The sequence below is a fragment of the Myxine glutinosa genome, chromosome 11 (assembly GCF_964187855.1).
Source record: "Myxine glutinosa chromosome 11, kmMyxGlut1.1, whole genome shotgun sequence".
NCBI classification, from domain to species: Eukaryota; Metazoa; Chordata; class Myxini; order Myxiniformes; family Myxinidae; genus Myxine; species Myxine glutinosa.
This window is the reverse complement of record NC_136271.1, coordinates 115,551,530-115,576,648: the sequence shown is the minus strand read 5'-3', so window position 1 is coordinate 115,576,648 and position 25,119 is coordinate 115,551,530. Positions and strand designations below refer to the sequence as shown.

The window sequence follows — 25,119 nt, the reverse complement described above, 5'->3', positions numbered from 1 at the left end:
CTCCGTACGCACCTCGTCCTGCATTGCCTTGTTTGATGTGTACCCTTGTGACCTTACCCCTCGATCACCTGTCTTCTATCGCCCTGTCTCCCACCCGAGGACTGTGCTCTCTGGGCACCGAGGGGAGCGTGCGGGAGTCCGCCATTGTGTGCCCGAACTCTCGCAACCACAGCTGCCTGCATCAATGCACCACTTATGGACCACATGTCTGTGGCTGAGCACCACTCATGGACCCCACGGTTTGGGGCATGGCCCCTCTGCTGGAACCGGCCATGATGGCCCGAGATCTTGCTGGCGGACCTTGGTAACATGGCACCTATGCCATACAGGTGAACCACTCCTAGTTGGCCTGGCGGGCCATAAATAAAACACAATGGACACGTTCTGTGCTTGTTTTTATTATTGCAAATAGGCCGCCAGCAAAGAAGAAAGACAACATCTGGAAGAACGACAATAGCCAGCAGAGGGAGCCAAAGAGCAAGACAACAACAGGGGTTTGGTTTTTTTATTATGAACTGTGGTGACTGTGCACTGGTTGGTGCTTTTGGTGCATTATGGTGCATTGATATTGGTGCTGGGGCGTCGATGCAGCGCAGGCTGTCTCCCCCCCCAAAAATAACAATCACAGGTCCTGGGTTAGTTTTGTAAATACCAGCGTCAATTGTAAATAATGCTCCCCACCATAAATGTGTAGTTTGAAAACCATTCCGCAATTCGGTTAGCTGTGGGCGTAAATCTGTTAGGCAGGGTGCAATGCAGCAGGGGGACATACTTATTTGTGGCTTAAAACTGTCACACTCAGGGTCAGGTTAAATGTAGAGGGAACTACACCTACGTGCCACACTAAAGGTAAACGTTTAATAGGCCTGGGACATGCCTAAGTGGATGAGGGTGCAGTGTTGTGGATTTGAGAATTGTGTTGTTTGTGTGTGTAAATATCACCCTCCGTGTTGTGTGTAAAGGTCAAAGGTCGTCCCTTAGTTAGTCCATATACAATCACGTAGCAAATCATAGATTTCCCTTTTCAGTAGTTATCTCCTTATTATGTGTATTAGTTTAAGGCTCTGTCTTCCATTAATAGACACTGCATTGCACCGAATTGAAATAAGGTAGATTCCCTTCCAATTCCCCATTTGTCAGCAATTGCCAACTGCACTCCACCATTAGCCACGAGGTAATTTCGGAGAAGAAAGGCGTGTCTCCGTCATCGGAAGGTGGAGCCAGCTAGCCCCACCCGCAAATCAGGACTGGTGAGATACCAGCACGGGCGTGGCGCGGGTTGATCGCGAGGTGCGATATAAAAGCGCGCGAGCAAGTCTTTTGAGGAGATACGGCACATGAGTCTTTGGGGAGCACGCGGCGGATGAGCAATAATAAGCCTTTGGAGAGCACGCGACGCAGCGGTACGCAGGAGCAGCTTGAACCAGCGGAGCTCGAACAGCAGCAGCAGCTTGAACCGGCGGAGCTCGTACCGCGGCAGCTTGCACGACCACAGCTTGGGCATTGACGGCGGTGCCGACCGTGGCCGCGGAGGAACGGCGGCTGCCCGCTCCCGGCCCGACCGTGACCCAGTTCTCGTTGGACCTTCCTCTCCTTCCAGCCATCCACCTCCAGCATTCGTTCCTGCCATCATCCCCCGTGTCAGTGTGCTCGTAGTCTGTCTTTTGTCTTGTCCCTGGGGTTAAGTAAGACTGCAATAGGTAAGCTAGTGTTGCACTGTGTCCTTCTGGTCTGTCCCTCTTTCTGTCGTTATTTTCTTATCTTTCCATTCTCCTTGGTTCTTTTGGTCTTGTAAATAATAATAATAAATTAGATTTGTTCTTCCTACCTTGCCTTTCTTTCCCTTACATCCGTCGTCTTTGTGATTTCCCTCATTGGACACCTGTGGCACGATTTGGCCAACGTTTCGGAATCGGGTCTAGTCTCTTGTTAATGGTTCGTGCCGCGGTTGCTAAACCGCTCGGCAATTAACATCTGTCCGCGGTACGAACGAGGTTGTGCACCTGCCTCTTCGGGGGTAGCTGTGCAGCGTCAGGGACCACATCGGTCAGTCATAAACGAGGGGATTAATCCCCCCTCGATAAGGGGAACAGAGGCCGATGTTGGGTTCCGTAACAATATGTAATCAGTTGATGAAGCATGTTGCGTCGCAAAACAAAGGACAAGACCAGAACTGAAAGACAAAAAGACGCTCGTGTATGCGTATAATTTAATGACTGGTGGAATTTGGTAGCGCATATTGCAACGGATATCCTCATGATTCTACACGTCGCAGCTAGTGACCAGACTGGTCATTTTTCTCTTGTTCAACTACAAAGCACATGATTGTTGATGATCTTCTCGTGGGTCAGGGATGCAAAAAAACGACTTCTGAGTTCTGTGGGCAAATTTCTCGACGATTTGAACAGTTAAAAGCTTGGCACATCGGCATCTTGAATGCTAGAATAACTTGTGATGAAACACAGACGTACGCGTCCGTAAATTTAGTTGTGTCCCTGTGACGTCATGCGAATAGACAGAAGTAGCTCATTTGCACAACGGAAGTGAAAATAGTCGGTTTTTAAAACGCGATTATCCGGCTTATTATTCTCCCCAAATAATTATTTTTTGTGCTAATGGGTCAGGGATGTCGTCCTCTGAAAGATATCTCTTCAAATTTTTTTTTAGAATTGTGTCCCTTTAACTATTATGCTTGGATAAGGTTAATATTTGTCTTGTTTGGTTCTATTTTATTCCACTTTGGTTGTTATTTGGGATGTATTAGTTGTCATCCTGACATCAGGTTTATTAATCGGGCATTGTATTGTGTTCTGATGTAACATTTGGTAACACTTATTGATTCCTGCACTTCACTGTATTCACTTTTTTATTGGCATCTCAATGTCACTTAATTGGGATACAATATGTGCACCAGTGGTTCAAGAAAAAATTTGATTGTCTTTACCTTATTTGAAGAAGGATTAATAATCTATCCACTTAATATAACAACAACTAAAGCAATGAGACTATGTCTCCAATATGCCTCTTCAAAGTCCCACAACGGGTAGATTACCTCTTTCACTGTCCTAAAAATAAACAAGTTTGATTTAAATCCCCTCAGCTGTTTTGAAGTATCATATTTTCACCAGCCTTGACCGGTTTCACATCGACCGGTGAAATGCTTTCTTTCTTGAAATATCTGGAGAAGGGATTTTTTGAAATATCGACTTTCAAGCTAATATGGCTGCCACACCACATGACATACAACATAAAAAATGTATACACTGCATATGTATGGGTAGAGGATCACATTTGTGAAGTTTCGTGTTGATCGGATAAGGTTCGTTTTTCTATCCAAGATGGCTGCCAAACCACATTACCTATGATGCCATTATTTTCAAACTATATGCAACAGTGGTGCGAGATGATATTTGTAAAATTTTGCATCGATAGGGTAAGTGGTTTGAGAGATATAATTATTTAATATTTTCCTTCAATCCAATATGGCTGCCACATCATGTGACCAATAATGTTTTTGTAATCATCTTTTAATCGCCATACCAAGTCAATGACACGTAAAGTTTCGAGTCAATCGATTTGGTGGTTTGGGAGAAGTTGTTTTTATCAGGTTTTAGTTTAATCAAATGTGGCTGCCAAACCATGTGACCTATGTTGTCATAAATTTAATATTTCAATACAAATGAGTCATAGATCATGTGCATGCAATTTCCGATTTTTAGGATAAGGAATTCGATTATAACATTTTTGGCTGGTATACCGCTTCACCTATGATTTCATCATTATCATGCTTTTGTTCTCCATTGGGAGTATTTGACAATGTGCCAAGTTTCAAATTTTTACATTCAGTGGTTTCCGAGAAATATTTTTTTTAATTATTTGCGTTTATTCCAAGATGGCTGCCATACCACGTGACCCATGACGTCACAATTGTGATAAAGCCATTCTGCATGGGTGTCACTCCTACCCTGAAAGTTTCGTCTTAATCGGACATGTGGTTGCTGAGAAAAACGAGGTTTAGCCCGTACGGACGGACAACCCAAAGGCAATGCCTCCGGCCACCTATGGGGGCGGAGGCATAAAAATCTATCAACCTGTACGTACAGAGCACCTGTAGAACATTAATTACAGCATTCGGCCTTTATCAAAAGAGTACGAAAAGTGTTGATCAAGCCCTACCCATCAATGAAGCCCCGTCCACATTATGCTCACGTGATGTTAAGTTCTACCTCACCCCAACTCCTCCAGACCTTTACAGAGCTCCAGTTATGGTGACGCTGAAGTTCTTCTTCCACAAATGCCTGGATGATTTTCTCCAGCACATTCCTCTGCACCCAAATGTACATCATCCTGGGTGGATCAGCTGCTATGCTCAGAGCACTCGGGGTTGAGTTGAAGGATTTGGCGTTTGAGATCGCTTTACCCAAAACATGCAAAGCTCCCTGGGATGGCAAAGGGACAGGAAACATTGCATTTTGTTAAACACCGACGTGGATTGCATGGGCTGTGACTGTTGCTTTATTACTTTGTTTAATGTAAAACTCTATTTTGAGGTGTACATTGAAGTTGAATAGGAGTAACTTTTAACAAATGACTTGCATGTCAAACATAGATCTAAAAGCCAATAACTGTATACTCATATCCTCTCATCAGCAAGTGAGCTAGGCCAGGATGGTGGAGCTGCTTATTGTGCTGCAAGTGTGCATACCTTTGAATAAGGTGTACAAAAGAACCCGAGACGTTCTCCACAAACTACATTGAATGCGACGATGTGATAGAGTGCGATAACTGTTGAGATTATTCGTTTTGAGGCAATGAGGAATCTTTAAGACATCAGAACTACTCATGGTGAGCTATTTTGTCAAAGAACAAGCCCAAGAGAGCTGCAATGCAAATCTTTGTAAGACTGTGCCATTTAATATTGCTGCTATGTTTTAGTCAGGTTCACTATGTTTTTTCGTTCAAAATTTTGGTAGATTAGCAAAACTATACATTTTTGGAATATTCAGAGCATGAGGAATCCAAAAATTAATGTTTACATTTGCGTAGACACCTTTGCGAAAATGACACTCAGGACAGTGATGAAGATCTGTAAAAGCATATTCCTGAACGGTATAGACCTCGTAGATCCTGTGTATAAGACTTATAGTTCAATCTGATACTACCTATAACTTCCTATAACAACCTATAACTTCAAAGGACTTGCAATATCATGTATTACGTAATACAGTTATATCACAAATATAAAGACAATGGTTTTCAATTACCTTTGTTTGTTGCTTTTGTATAATCCTGAGCACTATTTTGAGGCCTTTATTGGATTCCTTGACCCAGAAAACATAGGATTAGCATATTTAATTAAGTCTCTAGGTTGACTAGAAGCCGAGATCGCGCAAAATATGTATTTTATGGCGGCCATTTTCAAAATCCAAAATGGCGGCCATGCAGGTGTCTGTGCAAATGCCAACATTGATTTTCAGATTCTCCATGCTCTGAAGATTCCGAAAATGTACAGGTTTGCTAATCCCAAAATTTGGAAAGAAATTATATTTGTTAACATAGTGAGCCTGACTATTTATTGTAGGACTTGGTCTGAACTGGGGGCTTATGAATTGGGTCTCGTCCGTCCGTCAATCCGTGCAATCGTGCATGCATCCGCAACAATATCTACGATACCATATTGCAACCGCATATTTGGCACAAAGACAATGCATGATGGTATACGCAGGCACATCATTTTGTTTCGCGATGCGATCAAAGATGGCCAAATGGCTAGCGGCCATTTTAGTTGTAAAAATACCCGATGTTGAACACGTGCTCAACCATTTCTCAGTCATGCATTTACTGATATTGTTCAAACTTTGCATACAGATAACGAATGATGGTTTACATAAGCACGTCATTTAATTTCGAGATCAGAGCCAAGATGGCCGACTGGCAGTTATTTTGTATATTAAACTTGTGCCCATACAAATTCCCAGACAGGCATTGACCAATTTTGTTCAAACTTAGCACAAAGACAATACATGAGAGTATACATATGCAAAAGATTTTGGTTTGAAATCCGACCAAAGATGGCCGACTGGCGGCCTTTAACTCCATACAGCAAAATTAATAAAACCATGGGGGCTATGACATTTTATGTCTTTTTGTCCTTGTGTTGTTGTTTTTAGGACAAAACAACTTTTGGGAAGCACCTGGAAAGTGAAGGACACATCAAGAATTATTTTTTTTAAACGAATTGCCAAAATCATACTTAATATCACAGCATATAAATCTTAATATCACACTTCACAGCTACATATAAATTGAGAAGTGTCTGTCTGACTTGTATGCACTCCTGAACTGCTGGACAGAATAAGTTGAAAACTGTTTTTTGCGGGAAGAAAATTTCATAGTCCCTAGGGTTCAGGTTTGGGGGAGCATCCCAATATTCTCTGTCAATGTGAATCATATAGCACAACTCCCGGTGGAGGGTATTATTACAAATCATAATTCTGGTGCAATTAACCCATTGGTAAGGAAGGACTCTGCTCGTGCCTTAAACATTTAAAAAAAAAAAAAAAAAAATTGATTGGACAACTCCCTGAGTTTTGTAAAAGGAATAAATAATTCGGAATAAATAATTAGGCATCAATGGGAATGCAAATAGCATTTCAGGATCTATTAAGAAGTACCATGTAATCGTAGAAGTTGCCCATAATATATCCCACTCCATCTACTACTTTAAACATTGAGATTTATGATATTTTTGAATTATATATATACAGACTTGGCATTTAATATGTAATATTTTTTTTTTTCTTGACTTGGGTTTACTTTCTTAACTCAGTATGTCAATCTGGTGAGTTTCTTTTACACTTTGGTGATTTATTTGTCAAAAGAACCATGTCACTGATTGTCTGTCGCAGCAAGAAGTCAACAACAGGATTATATCACAGGTGGCGTGGCAAAATGTACGGACAGGTGCATTTGATGATTGGCTTTACAGTCGGGTATACAAGGGTTGTTGCATTCTGTATTAGTGGAAAACAACTGCTGCACCTCTCCAAAAGTTATTGCCGCTTCCTCTGGAGATGGTCCGTCAACTCGACAATACTGTTTGTCATGGAGTGGTGGCTTTACGAAATTACGGCATGAAACGGCGTGCTATTGCTCAGCAGTATGGCATCACTCAAGGTCAGGTGTCAAAGATCCTGAAACGAAATGCTCAGAGGGGTGTCCCTACTCCAATACCGAGGCCAGGATGTCCCCGCAGAACCACAAGGAGGGATGATCGCCAGCTGCACCGGTTAGTCCGCAATGGCCGTACCAAGTCAGCTAATCGGCTTAGGGCTGAGTGGCAGCAACTGACAAATGTGCCTGTATCCAGAAGGCTAGTCAACCAACGACTGGTTCAAGCAGGCTATCGTGCCAGGCGTCCCCTGAGAAAGCCACGCCTGACCAGACAACACCGCCAGCGCTGATTGCAGTGGGCCAGAGAGCACCGTCAATGGCAGGCAGGACACTGGAATCACGTGATCTTCAGTGACGAGTCTAGATTTCTGGTCTATTGTCAAGATGGCCGCGTCCGAGTGCGCAGACAAGTGCATGAAGCCTACAACAAAGATTGTATAGTGCCAAGAGTCCAAGCTGGAGGTGGTGGGGTGACCGTTTGGGCTGCTTTTCATGCAGGGGGCAAAACTGACCTGGTTGTTCTGAATGGAAACCTGAACCAGTTCAAGTACAGGGCCATTCTGGAAGAAACATTGCTTCCATTTGCTCGTGCAGCCTTTCGAGGAAACTTTGTCTTCCAAGATGACAATGCACGGCCTCATCATGCTCGCATGATCCAACACTTTCTTGCTGACCGTGGTGTAGAGCATATGGAGTGGCCTGCCATGTCCCCGGATATGAATCCGATAGAGAACTTGTGGGCAGAATTAACGCGTCAAATGGACCACTTAGACCAGCAGCCGACCTCTGTGCGTGAATTGCAGCAGGCTATTGTCACTGCACGGCAAGCGATTCCTGTCCAAACCTTGGCAAATCTCGTGAACAGCATGCCGCAACGTGTACGTGCTCTCCTGAATGCTCGTGGGGGTTACACGAAGTGCTGAACTGTAATTTTACTGTCCGTAATCCCAGTCGTAATTTAAATTTTGTTTTTGTTTAAAAAAAATTTGGCTAATGTGCAAAATAAAGAGATACTTCTGGAAAACGTACAGAAGTTTAACACAGTACTCTCCATGAATTGAGTTCGATATCAGTTTCCATCACTTTCAAGGATCAATTTATTTGTTTTGAAATGTCAAATGTGGTTTTTGTGTATTTTAAAGGTCACATTAACAAAATCTAGAATAATTTCAACATAATTCCAATGAACTTTTGGTTCTAAGACATCTTGAGAAGTAAGTTCACCCCCACAAAAAAAATATTCCATATTAAATGCCAAGTCTGTACATATATGTATGTATGTATGTATATATATATATATATATATATATATATATATATATATATATATATATATATATATATATATATATATATATATATATATATATATAATTCATACTGTCATCAAGGTTTGTCGTTACCCAAAATTCTGTTCGGTAAGGGTGTCTAATTCTTGGCCAGTTTTGTTTCTGCCCCACTTGCTTTGATCAATTTTGCTTCCCACGTCCCTCTGAAAAAGAGATGGTGGAAGGGCAAATGTAACAGAGCAGGATTTTTTTAACATTCTAGTCTTGCAGCACAGAATGTCTTCGCCAGAAATGTCTTTATGTTGTTAGAAAATGCCACATGGGCCAAAAAGTGACCAGCCTAAGTGGATAAAGCAACTCCCATCATCAACATCAAGTACTCTTGATATACTCTTGAAATTGAAGCAACCTCTCTTGCCTCAGCTATGCCCATCATAGAGGCATCACTGATCAGAGTTGACGCTCAAAGGAGTTTAACACATCAGGTGCTTGGCTAAATACCATTGGACTTTTAAAGTCACCATTACCATTGGACCAACTCCATTTCCAAACCTTGAGTCATTATAATCTGAGTTTGCCTTCAGTCAAGTTCTTATTGCTGGCTGAGAAAGGAATTTTCTTGGCAATGATTGCTTTGCTGGAAGCCTCAATAAACTAGCTCTGGAGAATGTGATAGACTGCTGTTGGTAAAATAAAAAAAAAAAGAAGCAGGTAGGAACAACTAGTCTCAGAAATGGTCTCCATCAGTACAAGAGTGGATTTCAAAAGGCCCCAAGTCAGAGGTTTTCTGTGCCAGCTGCTTTCAGGAAATAGCCAAAGAGATGGTTGTTTTCACCAGCAATTGGTTCAATGAAGTTAGGAGTGCAGTGGAGAAGGTAACATTCGCTTCTAGGACATTTTCATTGCTAAATACTATCGTGTGGACGGCTCTATTAAAACGGAGCACACCACGGATGACCAATTGAGCTTTAATTTGAGGCGTTATCAAATACGGACTTCACTATATATGCGTGGGTGGAAGAAAGAAGAAGAAGAGGCCGGCAGCTTTTACCTGACGCGATCCGAGCAGTCTTCAAACCTGCAGGAAATAAACTCAACGAACACGGAATTAAATGTACAAAAATAAAAGATTTATTAAACGGAACCTGAGAACAATGAAACGCACCGGTAACTAAAACCCCTTAATGAGCACTCCTACACCAGACGTCTACAACAAACAAGGGGGGATATAAATGAAAAGAACCGTTGTGTTTGTGCTGAGCTTAGCTCTGTGCGTCGTCTGCAGCCGTCCAGGCCCCAAGCGTGTAAGCTTGCCGTGGCACTGGTGTTGGCGGGAAGAAATGCCGCCGTCCACCCGTTCGCGCTCCACTAGGCCCCACCAAGCCACTCGCTCGCCCCAGCCTCGTCTGCGTGGCACTGGCCTCCCGCGCGACTCAAATGGGTAGCGTGCAGTTTGCTCCTCTGGCCATGCCTGGCTCCATCCACGCAGAATCGTTCGCTTGGTGTCCAGAATGGGAAGGGCAGGAGCGAAGAGATCAGAGGACAAGATCTTCAACAATGAGCAGGAATGAGAAGGGAAAATGTCGGTCTCTTCTAACCTTTATCGGCCGTGGTCTGACGTCACCGGTCCTCCCCACCAATAAGTCTGTCGCCTCTCGACCTCTCGAATGTTCTTCCCCCGTCAGTCCTTTACCATTGGCCAAGCGCTTCACGCTCTCGTTCTCACGCCATCGGTCGGTGGCCAATCAATTCGTCGCTTCTTGCTCCATTCCTTCCACCAATCCGAGGGAAGCTTCTTGCCCCTCCCATGGCCAATCACCAGTCCTTCCTTACTCTAGCCTTTGGTTGGTCGACTCCTGCCTCGTGTCTTCCCTCCACCAACTAGCGGCCAGCTTCTTGCCCCTGCCCTGACCAATCACGAGCTTCATCCTGCCTCGTCTCCCCATTGGTGGCGTCCCGTCCAATAGCTGCCCTCTGGGCGTGTCCATTGTCTGCCTGCTCGATGTTCCATCGCCATACCGGCGCAATGCGCGTGCGCTTCCTGCCTGTTCTTCCGGTGAGTTTTATTGTAGGGGGGGATTTGATTAGTGTGTGCGCTAATGGGCCTAACTAATGTCAATGGTTTATTGCCATATGGGACAAAGGACAGATCACAGAGGTTTGACTAACAAGGTAGTAGTTAACATAATCCCCATAACTACTTAACATGCCCCATTCCTCATAATGAGGACGAAGATACACCTTAATCCGACATTCGGGCTAGACAGGTCCCTGCTTATGTACATTGAGATGGTTCTTCTTCTTCACGACAGTCGGAGCATGATACCTACACAGATCTACCTGATCTATATACCACTCTACCCCAAAATTCATGGCAATACTCTGAGTCTTGCAATGATAGTTTTCGTTGAAGTTCAATGTTGAACTTGAGTTAGGATGTAAACAGTGGATATAATTGGGGTGGGGATGGCAGGAGACACATGCACTTCTAGTGTGAAATGTTTGTTGTTCAGAAGTTTTCTAATTGGTGTGAATTTCTCAAAACTACAGCAAGGTATGACGAACTTGTTTTTGCTGATGCATTCAATGTTGTTGTGTATATTATCGCCATTTTGAACATTCTGGTGCTGAGAGCCACAGGGATAAATCTTACAGAATGCTGTGTTTGTAGAAACGAGGAGGAAACCAAAGGATCGGAAGTCAAAGAGGTGTCAAGAGCAGCGTAGTCCCAGATAGGTAGCAGCCCTGCACATATCAATCACATACCATGGGAAGGTGAGGTATTTTATTTCAACATTTGCAAACTAATAAGATAGAGACTTTTCTAAAACTAATTAAAAAAACTTCCTTTAATATGTAAAATACAGTGAACCCTCCTTTGAAGTGATTCAAATTATCTGCCTTTTTTTAATTTTTAATTTTATTGTAGAAAGCAGGGGATGGCCTGGAGGTACAGACACTAACCTCGGAGCCATCTAGCCTGGGTTTGAATCTCAGCCCAGCTGCAAACTGTCATCTTGGGGTCTCACAGGCAGGATGAGGCATCAATGTGTGTGCCGTCCCTCAAATGGACGTTAAACTGGGAGTCCCATCTGCCAGCATTAGTTGATGGACGTAAAAGATCCCACTTTGTCCTTCGGGAAGAGTAGGCGAGCTGTCACCAGCACCACAATAATTACAAATTCCTGCCCTGACCTATAGGGGGAGTTGCTTCAGAAGCACAACTCAGGGCACGATCCCCAGTAGATTATGCTACCCGCAGCCATATGCTGCATCTGAAAGAAGAAGAAAGCAAAAATCATACTTAAATATGTTTGAATCACATGGAGTCAAATATGGCAGACATAAGTTTAAGGTGATGCATGAGGATCAAATCAATTTTTTAGCACAGTGTCACTTTTTGGGGTTTCTACAACACATCTCTCGGACCATTTTACATTGCTGAAGTCATTCTACTGCTATTTGAGGGATTATTGGGACAGGTCTGAAACCCTGCCTTCTCACCAACCTTTTTCACGTAATTTTCTTGGTGGGAAATCGATAATAAAGCAAAATGAATGCAAGATATCTTATTAGTGTAGTTTCAACTGGACTCTACATTGCAACAAATCTTTGTAACCAACAAGTATTTTTTGTTTGTTTGTTTACAGAGTCAAGGCTCATGGAAGAGCTAGAGCACAGAATGGATCATGACTCAACAGAACAAAAGGAACAGCAGAAAGAGTGAGAGGGGGAGATGGAAGGAAACGCACATCAACAGCAGGGCCGAGGGACAAAATAGACGAGATGAACAACAAGGGATGCGGATAAGAATAAGGAGTAGGGTAGGTTGCAGGGAGTGGATAAGATGGATACAGAAGTTTTGCAGGATATGTGTAGCCGAAGGTATTAGGACATTCACAACTGTTTATTTGATTTATAATGTGTTTCACTATGTTCAGGTACATGGGTGACTTGTTGGTGAGGATACTCTGGATATACTGACACCTTTCTCTCAACTCACACAATGCAGATAACTATTTAACACCAGCAGAGTACCTGCACTACTGCTGATCTTGTTCAAATCATGCAACACGTTATTCTGACGCATACCTTTATTCGGGCGGTGTATAGGCAACTGACAGCTGCTTCAATCGCTTCCGAAAATGAAATAAACAAACTCGGGTTGCGTGCATGAAGCAGAAACATGCCTACTGCTTATAAATCAAAACACGTCACTGCACTGTAAAACGTGGGGACAGCAATACTGTATGTACTGTAAAGGGTGGGGACTTGTAGTACCCTCTCTCACCTGGAGGCGGCACTACACGATACACATTTATCTAGAAAATTTTCATCCTCTCCCCCACCCTCCAAGACCACGGGCAAATATAAAATAAACACCCCCATACACTAATTGGGCTTGTGCTGATCCTATGTAGCAAGTCGGGATATAATCGGCCCAGGACTGGAGGAGGAGTCGCGCGACAAACATACACCAGCCGTGAATTATAGTAAAGATTTCGTCTTTACTCGATCTCTGGGGTTGGCGTTGCTGGCTTCCTTGGGGCTGTGGGTTTCCATTGAGGATGCCTGGGGCTGCTGATGATGATAATTGAACAAGGCCATGGTCCACTTTCTTTCCTTTCTCCTTCTTCACCACTCACCATATAACCTGTGTTTTATTAATCTTGACAAGTAAACCTTTCTTTAGTTTTATTGCCCTTTTTCGTAAATCTTTCGCATTTTTGAAACATTTGATTTTCTTCTTTTTCGCTTTGAGCATTAAATATTGTGTCATCAGTGTACAATAACTCACATGGGATTCGCAACATTTCATTATTCAATTATTCCATCGCTATTACAAACAGGAGAAGACTTATAACGGATCCCTGATGTAATCATACCTTGACTTCAAACATTTCAGTGGACCCCAACCTGGTCTTTACCATCGTTCTTGATTGACTCCTTCTTTCCAGATCTTTCTGCACAACTTCGTCATCCACTTGATTCCTACATCTCCAGCCACCTCTGTCATTTTCACTAAGAATCCAGTTGGAACCACTCCCTTTACTTTCTTTAACCTTGTAATTGCTGATTTAACTTCCTCTTCACATCTCTTCTTCTGGATCTTCATCTTTATTACACTCAGGTCATTCTTCCATTCCTTTTCTTCATTCAAGAGCTTCTCAAAGTAAGCTTTCCCATCTATATCGATATCATATTTTTAGGTCCTCTCATCTCAATTCTTGAGAAGATGTACTTGTATAAAATGGGTCGCGATGGCCGGATGTCTGTCCGTCTGTCCATCCGGTCGCCCATTAACTTTTTGCTATTTTTGCTACTCCTCTCTTATCACGTGGCTGATTGTTCTGAAACTTGACACATGAATACAAGAAAGTATCCCGCACAATCGCTCGGGCTTCGATGTTTCAATTTCAGATCATAGCAGGGGCGGATCCAGGGGGGGTGCAGTGGGTGCGCACCCCCCCCCCCCCCCTTCGTTCCAGGATGAGGGTGCAGGCGGTGCGAATCTGCTGAACTGTTGGACCAGGGAAGAACACAAGGAACTGCAGAAACTTCCAAGAACGCACGAAATGCCGTTTCTGACGATCACCTTTTTTAAATTTCCTGGGGGAGAACCCCCAGGCCCCCCCCCTTTATCCCCTCCCCAGCGCTATAGTTTCATGCCCCCCCCCCCCCCCCCATATTTAAATTCCTGAAATTCCGAACCAAGCATCTGTAACAATATTACGTTTTTTTTTACATCATCATGACCAATCAAATTTGCCTCTCACAGGCTCTGCCCATGTCCTTGTTTCTCAAGACTGTGCTGGGCAAGATGTTCTATGTACTCTCTTGTTTTTGTTGTCGTCACAAATGATGTTTTCACGATCTTTAAAATCATTTTATTAAAATATAAATATATACTTGAACACTGTGTGGAGTGTCATGTTCTATGAACTATCTAGTTTGTAAATATACGAAGTTCTGGTTTGTGGATGACTGACGGTGATAAAGTTGTGGGTCCACAGGATCGTGCCATTTGGCAAATAAAATTAAGCAATTCTTCATTCAGCTAAAATGAGTGCTCGGTAATTTTTATACTGCAAATATGGTGAGAGAATATCGTTCATACTCTTTATATTCTAAGTACAGGAGAAGTGTTGGATCTCCCATTGTTAGACATAGTGTTTGTGGGTTTATTTGTTTGACTTCTATGCACTCCTGAATTGCTTGGCAGAATGAATTGAAAACTAGTGGTTGTACTCATGGGGTGCACAGGAGGGTTTTATGGGCTAAAAAAATGTAATAGATCCAGGGGTTCAGGGTGGGGAGAGAACATTAATTGAGTGAATTGTATAGCGTCACCTGGAGGAAACTGGTATTGCAAGTCATACTTAAATATGCTATCGACATCATAAAAGTGAAATGGGGAAATTGGCCCGTCTAAAAGGATGGGTTTTTTGTATACAAAGTCAAGGCTCGTGTAAGAGCTGGAAAACTGAACAGATCACGACACAACAGAGCAAAAGAAAGTAGAGAGAGGGGGGGAGGGGGCAGAATAGAGAGAGACTTGGAAAACAAGCATTCTGAGTATTGCGCTGCAATACATGTCCCCTACCAAAGTTCAAAGTGCCATAACGTTGTCAAAAATGATCGAATATGCAAATTTATGCACGGTTGATGCTTGTTTTCAAACTTGATCTGAGGTATGCTGAGACACGTGTGTCACGCCTCGCCGCGTTGATAAGCCTGCAAGGTCGCTCCGTGGAGCAGCCTGCACGTATTGCACTGTGTGAATTATATAATTACCAACGCACGGTCTGAGGTACTAGCGATTCAAGAGATATCCTTTTTTTATTTATTTATGTTTTCGTTTAATTAAGGATATCTGCCAAACCACGTGCCCTTTCGCAAATTCCAAAAGGACATTTTAGTAGATTGACATGCTGAACAGGTCTGTGAAGTTTCCCCTCAATTGGATCAAAAATTAGGGAGGAGCTCGGTTTTAAAGGTTCATGCTTAAAAACGTCATAACTCTGAAACCATGTGATGCATGACGTCATGCTCGCTGACTTTTTTGTTCGTCATGGGTATGCGATTCTGCCTGCAAAGTTTGGCCTCGATCTGTTCAGCCGTTGCAGAGAAAAGGGGGTTTTCGTGTTTTCACGAAAAACAATATGGCAGTCGAACCACGTCACCCGTGACGTCATAATTACCATTAAAATATTCTCCAGACCGAGTCCCCCCTACGGTGAAAATTTGATCTCAATCGGTCCTATTATTGCAGAGAAATTGGTTTTTGAAGGAAATTAAAACGTAAAATGGCACTGAGTTAAGGATCATCAGAATTATCAGAATTCCCAAAGTCCAAAGTGCCATAACCTTCTCAAAAATGATCGAAACGTCGTGAAATTCGAACTTGATCTGTAACTTATCATGAGGAAACCATGTGCCAAGTTTGAAATCATTAGCATTAAGCGTTTAGAAAAAACGTCCGGAAAACTGTTCTTTGCGTGACGGACTGACGGACTGACAGACGGAGGGACGGCGTGCAAACCTATAGTCCCCTCCGGTGTACACCGGTAGGGGACTAATAAGGGATGTGGGGAGGAATATAGATAGGGGATGACGCAAGGGATGGACGAGATGGATACAGAAGCAAAACTTTCCGAAACATGTTTAATTTCCACCGGTCTGGAACTTGGATTCGATGAAATGCATTTTTTTTAATATCTTGATGTCAAAGCAATTTGAGGATCAAGAAATGCTCATACGAGGCAACACATTACCTATGTGCTGTTGCAGCTCAATTTGCAGCTCCTCAATTAGATTTCTCAGATTCTCACAAACCTGAAAATATATGGATTAATAAAGAGCTGCACTTCATTCTTTCATTAATTTCAAGCACTGTGGTAACAGTTAGATGGTATTTACATGACAATTATAGTAAGATATATTGTATTGTACACTGGAGTACACAGTATGTGGTGATTATTTGAATATATTTATTTATTGTATTACTTTGTTGATAATGTTGTGTCACGTGGATTTATACCAGCCTGTCTATTTGCGTTTTGAGTGGAACGGAGAGGATGTCCGTGAGGAATCGTAACATAAAGCTGTGGGGGAACACAGGACGAGCGGCGTTAATCTGGTTTAGTCAAAAATCCTCCCTTTAATCACAATTACACTGAACCAATTTATATATTAACCTCATAGTATGGTTTTTCAAGCAGAACAAGCAGTTTTTTGCAATGAATATAATTATATGATATTATGCATAAGCACACAAAATCATATTCATGTAAAACACATTTATTTTAACTAATGCCCCTCCCCAATATGCTCCCCTCCCCAATCTGCTCCCCTCCCCAATCTGCTCCCCTCCCCAATCTGCTCCCCTCCCCAATCTGCTTCCCTCCCCAATCTGCTCCCCTCCCCGATCTGCTCCCTCCCCAATCTGCTCCCTTCCCCAATTTGCTCCCCTCCCCAATCTGCTCCCCTCCCCAATCTGCTCCCCTCCCCGATCTGCTCCCTCCCCAATCTGCTCCCCTCCCCAATCTGCTCCCCTCCCCGATCTGCTCCCCTCCCCAATCTGCTCCCCTCCCCAATCTGCTCCCTTCCCCAATTTGCTCCCCTCTCCAATCTCCTCACCTCAAAAAAATAAATAAATGTGAATCATTATAACCTCACGTTTGTGAAGTGAAAAGTGGGGGTAAGCAATCAGTCACGTACATACATTTACAATATATATGAGTCAGCATTTTAAGAGCGTCCATCAAAAACCGTTCAACTGAAGAAATTGAAACATTACCACATGTTACATGACCATTTGATATAGCACATATCGAGCATACATCGAAAATCATGGGAAATTAAAATCATTGTAATCGCTTCAGCCTTTATTCTATGAACACCATCTAATTGTAAAATGGGAACGTGTATGACATGACTTTTCTGGTGCCTCCTTTGTACCAAATTAGATCTATTTTTACCCCACGTGGGCGAAGTAAAAGGTGGGGTTAAGCAATTGGTTCACTTTGACTGTCTACAAACGTCAGTTTATGATCAAGGAATAACTTTATTTCAATTTAATGTTATATTTTGAACATTAATTGAAAAATAAACCTGTAGTTTAGCAGCACTTTGCCTCTGAATTCATCCCTATCATACACGCGCAGAGAGGAGTGAGATTGTTTTTTCCCTCTGTCCGTCCGTCTGGCAGTCAACTAAAATTGAAAATCATTCCAAACAGGAAACTTACTGTTTTTAAGGATGTCATTAAGGACACAAACAACAGGCATGAATAACTAAATAATAAGGTGATGAAAAAGATGATGCATCAACGGCGGTAAACTTCCGAATCTTTTTTCTTTACTATTGGTTCACGAGTTATCAAACAGAGTGACCACTATATTCGCCACGGGTGTGTCTGTCTGTCTGTCTGTGTGTCTGTGTCTGTCTGTCTGTCTGTTCGCAGCATAACTACCCGATGATATAATCCGATCTTGATGAAACTTGGATAGGAGGTTGATATCATGAGCTAGTTGTGTCCTGCCTAGAGTGGGCGTATTGCACCCATTGTGGGCGGAGCCACGCCCAAAAAAGATGTCTTTTTAGAGGGTAATCGAGTTCAAGCTACATATTCTCCGAGGGGTTTGGTGGAATCTGACAGGGTTTCGATATTTGTTTAGGCCAATGTCATGTGTCTAGCCCCACCGAGCTCGATTTTTCATTTTCGCCCCAAGGTCACAAGGTCACGAAATTTAGAAAAGGTGATTTTTTATGGTTTTATTACATTGTTCGCTTCCTGATAGGGTGAAATGTCGTACATGATCTTATATTATCACATACATCATGAAATACAAGTTTTCCAATAAATTTCAGAATCTTCGACCTTTGACCTTTGAAGGTCACAAAGGTCAAAGTTTCAAAGTTGTCAGAATCAAACCGAATTTTCGGTATTGTGTAGCTAACTAACCTCATAACTGATTATACATTATTTTCTATCTCATTTCAAGGTCAGTTACCTTCGTTTTGACATTTCCGGGCCTGGCCTGTCCGGGCCTGTTTCGGTTATAGTCCGTTCTTTGTCATTGAATACCGCTCGCTCGTGAACCATCGTCGTCTCCTGACTTGTATTAATTAAAATCGTTATTTTATTTCAATTCAATTACATACCTGAACACCGTAAAACACAAATGACCTTTTCTCACTTTCAAAACCCTTTTGTTTGGTAGTACTTGGACAAAATATTATGGCATTTTACATCATCTCGACCAATCAAATTTTCCGCTCACAGACCCCGCCCATGTCCTCATTTCTTCACACTGCATGTGATAAGGTGTTATGTGACTGTGTGGGGTAAGATGTTCTATGAACTCTCTAGTCATATGTGTATTTTTATAAACATTGCTATAATCATGGAAAATACTGACTTGTCAATCTCTGGGAATATCAGCTTCAGATGGTGAAAATGCAAGGTGCAATCTTGTATGTTTATTGTAAGATTTCCATCATCTGTTTTCTCTGGACACAAACACACCAAAAGCAAATTGCAAGGAGTTTTCAATATAAATGTGTATAGGTTAAGAGTGATAAATTAGAGACGGGAACAAACGAACATGGAAATGACATGCCAAGATTTTCAGGGAGGTGGGTGTCAGTAGGGGGGCAGTAGGAGGGGTGGGATGGGGGAGAGATGAGATAAAGTTGAGCAGCCATTTTAAAGGAGAGGATAGAAATGCTAAAGGAATGCATATATGAAAGCCAAGAAACAGCCAATGAAGGGAATTATGGAAACCATGCTAAGCCTCAAATTCTCGTCAGGAGATGCTAGTAATGCCAATGGCCTTGCATTCCACCACATTCTGTGTAGTCAGGTTCACTATGTCAATAAATTATATTTCGTTCAAAATCATGGTAGATTAGCAAACCTATACATTTTTGGAAAGGTTATAGCATAAGGAAACTAAAAATCAATGTTTACATTTGGAGAGATACCTGTATGGCGGCCATTTTGGCTTTTCAAAATGGCCACTGTAAAATACATATTTTGTTCTATTTCTGCCTCTAATTACCCTAAAAACTTTTTAAAATATACTGTTGCGAATATGGAATTTGGCCTCCATATCCGCTTGTAAATATTCCCCTATTTTCTCCGATACTCCCCAACTCTCCCTTACCCCATTCCCTAGTCCCATTGTCTGTAAACAACACCCATTAGAGCCGATCTTCCCCTTCATCCCCCCATTAAATGTCGTGCCCAGGTCCCCCGCACCACACGTAGACAATTATAGGACATCTTGCTAGTTATTCTTAATCTATGTCAGTTAAGGACTTGTTTCCATTAATTATGACTCTTCGTTGCACCAGAATGTGATGATATGGCACCAGTAGGAGTTTAGGACCTTCCCATACCTCCCCGCATCTCTTCCCATCATCTCAAGCTCCAACAACAACCACAACAACAGCGGCTTTGCGTCCTCACTCCGGCTCGGTTGGCCGCCATTGAACATGTGCTCGACGGGGTTACCCAGAAGGGGGCTCCCTGTCGGCCCCTCGTCAAGGGCGGAGCCGGTAACCCCCGCACCCAATGAGAAGCCATGGGCCGATGCCATATGGGGCGGAGCTAACGAGCGAGGGCGTGACTCCCCGCCGGATATACGCGGCCCCGCGCCGGACGTGACGTCAGATGCGCCCCGAGCTTGGAAGGACAAGACGCCACCCTCCCGAGCGCTGAGCGACCTCCCCGGCATCTCCACCAAAGTCGCGACCCACGAGCGCTGAGCGACCTCCCCGCATCTGCTGGACACCACCGTACGCGATTCTGTCCCTGAGCCAGGTGCACCTGAGCCATCGACTGCCGCTTTCCTGGCCATCAAACCCCGTGTGAGTGAGCCTTGTCCCGTTTATCTGTGGTCTGTCTAGGGTTAATATAAGAGTGTGTTTAAGTGCCCACCTTCCTATGTTTCCCTCTTGTCCTTGTAATCTAACCTTTTTCCGTACGAATATACTTGAGAACTGAACCCCTGGTGTCGTATTGTGTCATTATAACCCAGCCGGGTGTCTTCTTTTTCTTATTGAGCCAGCGTAGCGCGATTAGTCAACATTCGGGCACAATCGGGTAACTTGTACGGATACGGCGGCCATCCCGCTCGGCCCACCATACCATCAAAGTCGTATCTGTAACAATTGGTGTCGAGGAGTGGAATTCGAACCCGGGACTAAATTAGTTAGGCCCAAATTTTGGGAGGGAAAATCGATTCGGAGCGCGTTTACGCGCTCGAAATTATAACAGCGAAATTTGATTGTGTTTTACAAAAAAAATAAAAATAAAAACCCGAATTTTGAAAGTCGCGCTATGGCGGATCAAGACGGCTGGGGTCCGGTAAAGGAGAGTGAGGTAGGGTCGGTCCAGGACCAAATTGAGGGACATGAGGAGAGCGAAGCAGTGAGGGCGGCAGGTTCGCAAAATAGCGCCGTCACGCACGAAGTAGCGGGCGCGCAAAATGGCGCGCTCGCTCACGTGGTTGAAGGGTCCCAAAATAGCGGCGCCGCGGAGGGCGAGCCTGCGGTGGCGGCTGGGGACGCTGGGCAAACCGGGTTTGACCTCAGATTATTCTTGACCCAACTGAATGCAAAAATGGATAGGATGGAGGGCCAAATGAGGGTTGATAGTGGGCGATTAGAGGGCCAAATGGGGGTAATGGGAAACCAAATGGGGGTAATGAGGGACGAAGCGAGGGCTCGGAGTGAGCAAATGGGGGTAATGAGGGACGAAGCGAGGGGTACCAGTGAGGGGTTAGACAATAATTTTGAGGAGTTAGACAAGAAATTTGGGAAGTTAGACAATAATTTTGAGGGGTTAGACAACGGGATAAAAGAAGTGAAAAATGGGTTAATGGGGGTAGAAAATAGAATGGCTGCCCAGGAGAATCAGATAGAGGGAGTGAAAAATGGGTTAGAGGGGTTAGAAAACAGTATGGAAGGCAAATTGAGGGACATGAGGGACCAAGCGGAAAGGGAAGTTAAACAAATGGAGCAGCAGATAGAGGGGGTCAGAATGGGGGTAGAAACCAAACTGGATGCTCACAGGGAGGAAATGGAGCAGATGAGGGTGGCATCTGGGCAGGAGATGCAAGTGATGGGAGAGGAGATCAGAAGAGGAGTGAGTGAGGAGGTCGGAGGAGTGCGCGAGGAGGTGAGGCACTGTGAGGAGCACATGGAAAAGGAGGTGAGAAAGGCGACTGTAAAGTTACAAGGGGGCATAGAGGTCCTGACGCAGGAGGTGGAGCAGCTGACGGTGGGACAGACGGAGTTAGTGGAGCAGGTTCAAAGGAACACTGCGGTATTAGGAGGGTTGAAAGCGACACAAAACGACATAAAAAACGACTTGATAGCGACAAAGAGGGAATGTCAGATGGTACGTGAGGGACTGACAACGAGGTTGGACGAGGTGATAGAGGTAATGGAGACGAAGGACCGGCAGGTGAGGACGCACCTGGAAACGGTCAAGGTAGCCTTAGAGGATGAGCTTGAGGAGACGTACCGGGGAATAAAAGAGGTGAAGCACAAATTAGAAGAAGTGGAAGAAGGGATGAGCGAAATTAAGAAGCGACGGAGAGGGGATAAGAAAGAGATAAAAGAGGAGATAAAAGAATTGGTCCAAAGTCTGTGTTTGGATCGTGATGATGTGCTCATTAACCGGATGAGGGATTCGCAGGTGATGGAGGAGAAGCGAAGAGAAGGAGGACCCGGTGTAAGTGGTGACCAATATGGTCGTGCGTATGATGCGCCAGGGGATTTAATGAGCTTGGGGGTCGAGATGGACCCGGGTGTTCGTGAGAGGCCACTGGTGAAGTGTGCGAAAGGTCTGGTGTGCGAAAAAGGGGGTGTGCAAGAAAGTCCGACTCTGGGGTGTGTGAGGAAAAAGTGTGTACCAAGGAGTGAGTGTGCTGGCGAGAGTGGGTCGGTCGTAGCGCGTGTGCGAGGGAGCACATGGAAGCGTGGTGTGGTGAGTGTTACAGAGGGTGTGACGGGAGAGTGTGCGCAGGAGTGTGCGCGAGAAAGGTGTGTGACGGACAGGTGCATGAGGAAAGAGTGCGCTGTCAGAAGTAAGGAAGAGTGTCCACCTGTGGTGAGTGTTACAGAGGGTGTGACGGGAGAGTGTGCGCAGGAGTGTGCGCGAGAAAGGTGTGTGACGGACAGGTGCATGAGGAAAGAGTGCGCTGTCAGAAGTAAGGAAGAGTGTCCACCTGTGGTGAGTGTTACAGAGGGTGTAACGGGAGAGTGTGCGCGAGAAAGGTGTGTGACGGACAGGTGCACGAGGAAAGAGTGCGCTGTCAAGAGTAAGGGTGAGTGCGCTGTCAGGAATGGAGGTGAAAGTAGTGAGAGTGACATGGAGCGTGAGTTAGTTGTGACAGGTGAGCGAGGATGTACACCTGGGATGGAAGGATGCACACCTGGAATGGTAGAGCGTGAGTGGGAATGCACGCTGGAATTGGTGGTGAGGCACATGGTTGGGTGTGCGAATGAGGGCACACCTGTGATTGTCACAGAGGAGGTGACCGAGGAGGGGGCGCGAAGCGGTGTATTGGTGAGGTGTGCGAGCAACGAATGTGTGCCAAAGTGTTCGGTGGTCAGGTGTGTGACCAAGGCTGTGAGTGGAATGGGTGTACCTGGGTGTGTAAGGAACGGTACAAGGAGAATGGGAACAGCTGCATGTATGAGCAAGGAACGGGCTGCGGGGTGTAAGCGTCCAGGTGAAGCATCGACGTTACACGGGTTAGAGGTTAGAGCGACTTTTAGCCGAAGCAGGCCCTCGGTGCGTGCCGGGCCTCGCTTTGAACGGCCGCGTCCGTGCTCCACTAGGCGGAGCTGGCAGCCCGATAGAAAGGGTCGTCATGGCGACCACTTTTTGGTGAGACGTGCCGGCAGGTCGAGGGCGGGACATTGGATGGCTCCGTGCCGAGATGGTGCGTGGGATCTCGGCACGGGTAAGCCCCCGTCCCTGCCCCGAATGCCGGACGCATCCAGCCGCTGGCACAGAACAACCCGCATCCATTGCTTGGCTTTACGAAGCCGGGCTTTGGACAGGGATTGGCGCACCGGGAGGTATTAGTGAGTCGACTGGGTGATGAGGTTAGTGTTTTGGACCCAAAATTAGAGAAAAGCAAAATTCGATGTTGGCAAGCGCGCTCTCTCTATGCATAACATCTGCATGTGTTCCTCCAAAAACAGGTCCTGGATCGTAGTGTAAATAGCAGCGTAGTCTTGTAAATAATGCTCCCTACCGGCTGTATGTTTAGTTTGAGAATTCTTTCCGGATTCGGTTATCCTGTGGGTGTGTTTCTGTGAGGAGAAGGGTGCAACGTCGCAGGGGGACATATTTACTCATTTGTGAATATCTGTAAAACTGTCGCACTCAGGGTAGAGTTAATAGTAGAGGGAACTACATTGCGTGCCACACTAAAGTAGGTAAAAATTTATCGGGTCGGGACGCCCCGAGGGTAGAGAAGGGTGCAATGTTGCGAATATGGAATTTGGCCTCCATATCCGCTTGTAAATATTCCCCTATTTTCTCCGATACTCCCCAACTCTCCCTTACCCCATTCCCTAGTCCCATTGTCTGTAAACAACACCCATTAGAGCCGATCTTCCCCTTCATCCCCCCATTAAATGTCGTGCCCAGGTCCCCCGCACCACACGTAGACAATTATAGGACATCTTGCTAGTTATTCTTAATCTATGTCAGTTAAGGACTTGTTTCCATTAATTATGACTCTTCGTTGCACCAGAATGTGATGATATGGCACCAGTAGGAGTTTAGGACCTTCCCATACCTCCCCGCATCTCTTCCCATCATCTCAAGCTCCAACAACAACCACAACAACAGCGGCTTTGCGTCCTCACTCCGGCTCGGTTGGCCGCCATTGAACATGTGCTCGACGGGGTTACCCAGAAGGGGGCTCCCTGTCGGCCCCTCGTCAAGGGCGGAGCCGGTAACCCCCGCACCCAATGAGAAGCCATGGGCCGATGCCATATGGGGCGGAGCTAACGAGCGAGGGCGTGACTCCCCGCCGGATATACGCGGCCCCGCGCCGGACGTGACGTCAGATGCGCCCCGAGCTTGGAAGGACAAGACGCCACCCTCCCGAGCGCTGAGCGACCTCCCCGGCATCTCCACCAAAGTCGCGACCCACGAGCGCTGAGCGACCTCCCCGCATCTGCTGGACACCACCGTACGCGATTCTGTCCCTGAGCCAGGTGCACCTGAGCCATCGACTGCCGCTTTCCTGGCCATCAAACCCCGTGTGAGTGAGCCTTGTCCCGTTTATCTGTGGTCTGTCTAGGGTTAATATAAGAGTGTGTTTAAGTGCCCACCTTCCTATGTTTCCCTCTTGTCCTTGTAATCTAACCTTTTTCCGTACGAATATACTTGAGAACTGAACCCCTGGTGTCGTATTGTGTCATTATAACCCAGCCGGGTGTCTTCTTTTTCTTATTGAGCCAGCGTAGCGCGATTAGTCAACATTCGGGCACAATCGGGTAACTTGTACGGATACGGCGGCCATCCCGCTCGGCCCACCATACCATCAAAGTCGTATCTGTAACAATACTAAACCTATATTTTCAGGGACAAGGAATCCGATGAAAGTATCAAATTAGT

General features: G+C 44.8%; 3 protein-coding genes across 5 annotated transcripts in view; all 3 read right to left on the bottom strand.

Moving 5' to 3' along the window:
• Positions 1 to 25,119, bottom strand: part of ICE1 (interactor of little elongation complex ELL subunit 1) — a 524,149-nt gene that overhangs the window by 167,701 nt on the left and 331,329 nt on the right. The gene's annotated exons all lie outside the window — the stretch shown is intronic.
• Positions 1 to 25,119, bottom strand: part of AHCY (adenosylhomocysteinase) — a gene marked incomplete at its 3' end in the record, with an annotated part of 390,713 nt that overhangs the window by 256,295 nt on the left and 109,299 nt on the right.
• The window catches only part of LOC137436964 (cholesteryl ester transfer protein), a 111,797-nt gene that overhangs the window by 51,190 nt on the left and 35,488 nt on the right, over positions 1 to 25,119 (bottom strand). Inside the window, exons 6-10 of one of the 2 annotated variants that reach the window (XM_078787043.1) lie at positions 18,887 to 18,977; positions 16,504 to 16,567; positions 16,238 to 16,298; positions 11,116 to 11,207; positions 4,248 to 4,439 (exon numbers count right to left, since the gene is read on the bottom strand). In XM_078787043.1, coding sequence (XP_078643169.1) covers positions 4,248 to 4,439; positions 11,116 to 11,207; positions 16,238 to 16,298; positions 16,504 to 16,567; positions 18,887 to 18,977 — 500 coding nt within the window. Of the gene's footprint in view, positions 1 to 4,226; positions 4,440 to 11,115; positions 11,208 to 16,237; positions 16,299 to 16,503; positions 16,568 to 18,886; positions 18,978 to 25,119 lie in introns of both variants that reach the window. The other variant, XM_078787042.1, reaches the window with a different exon arrangement.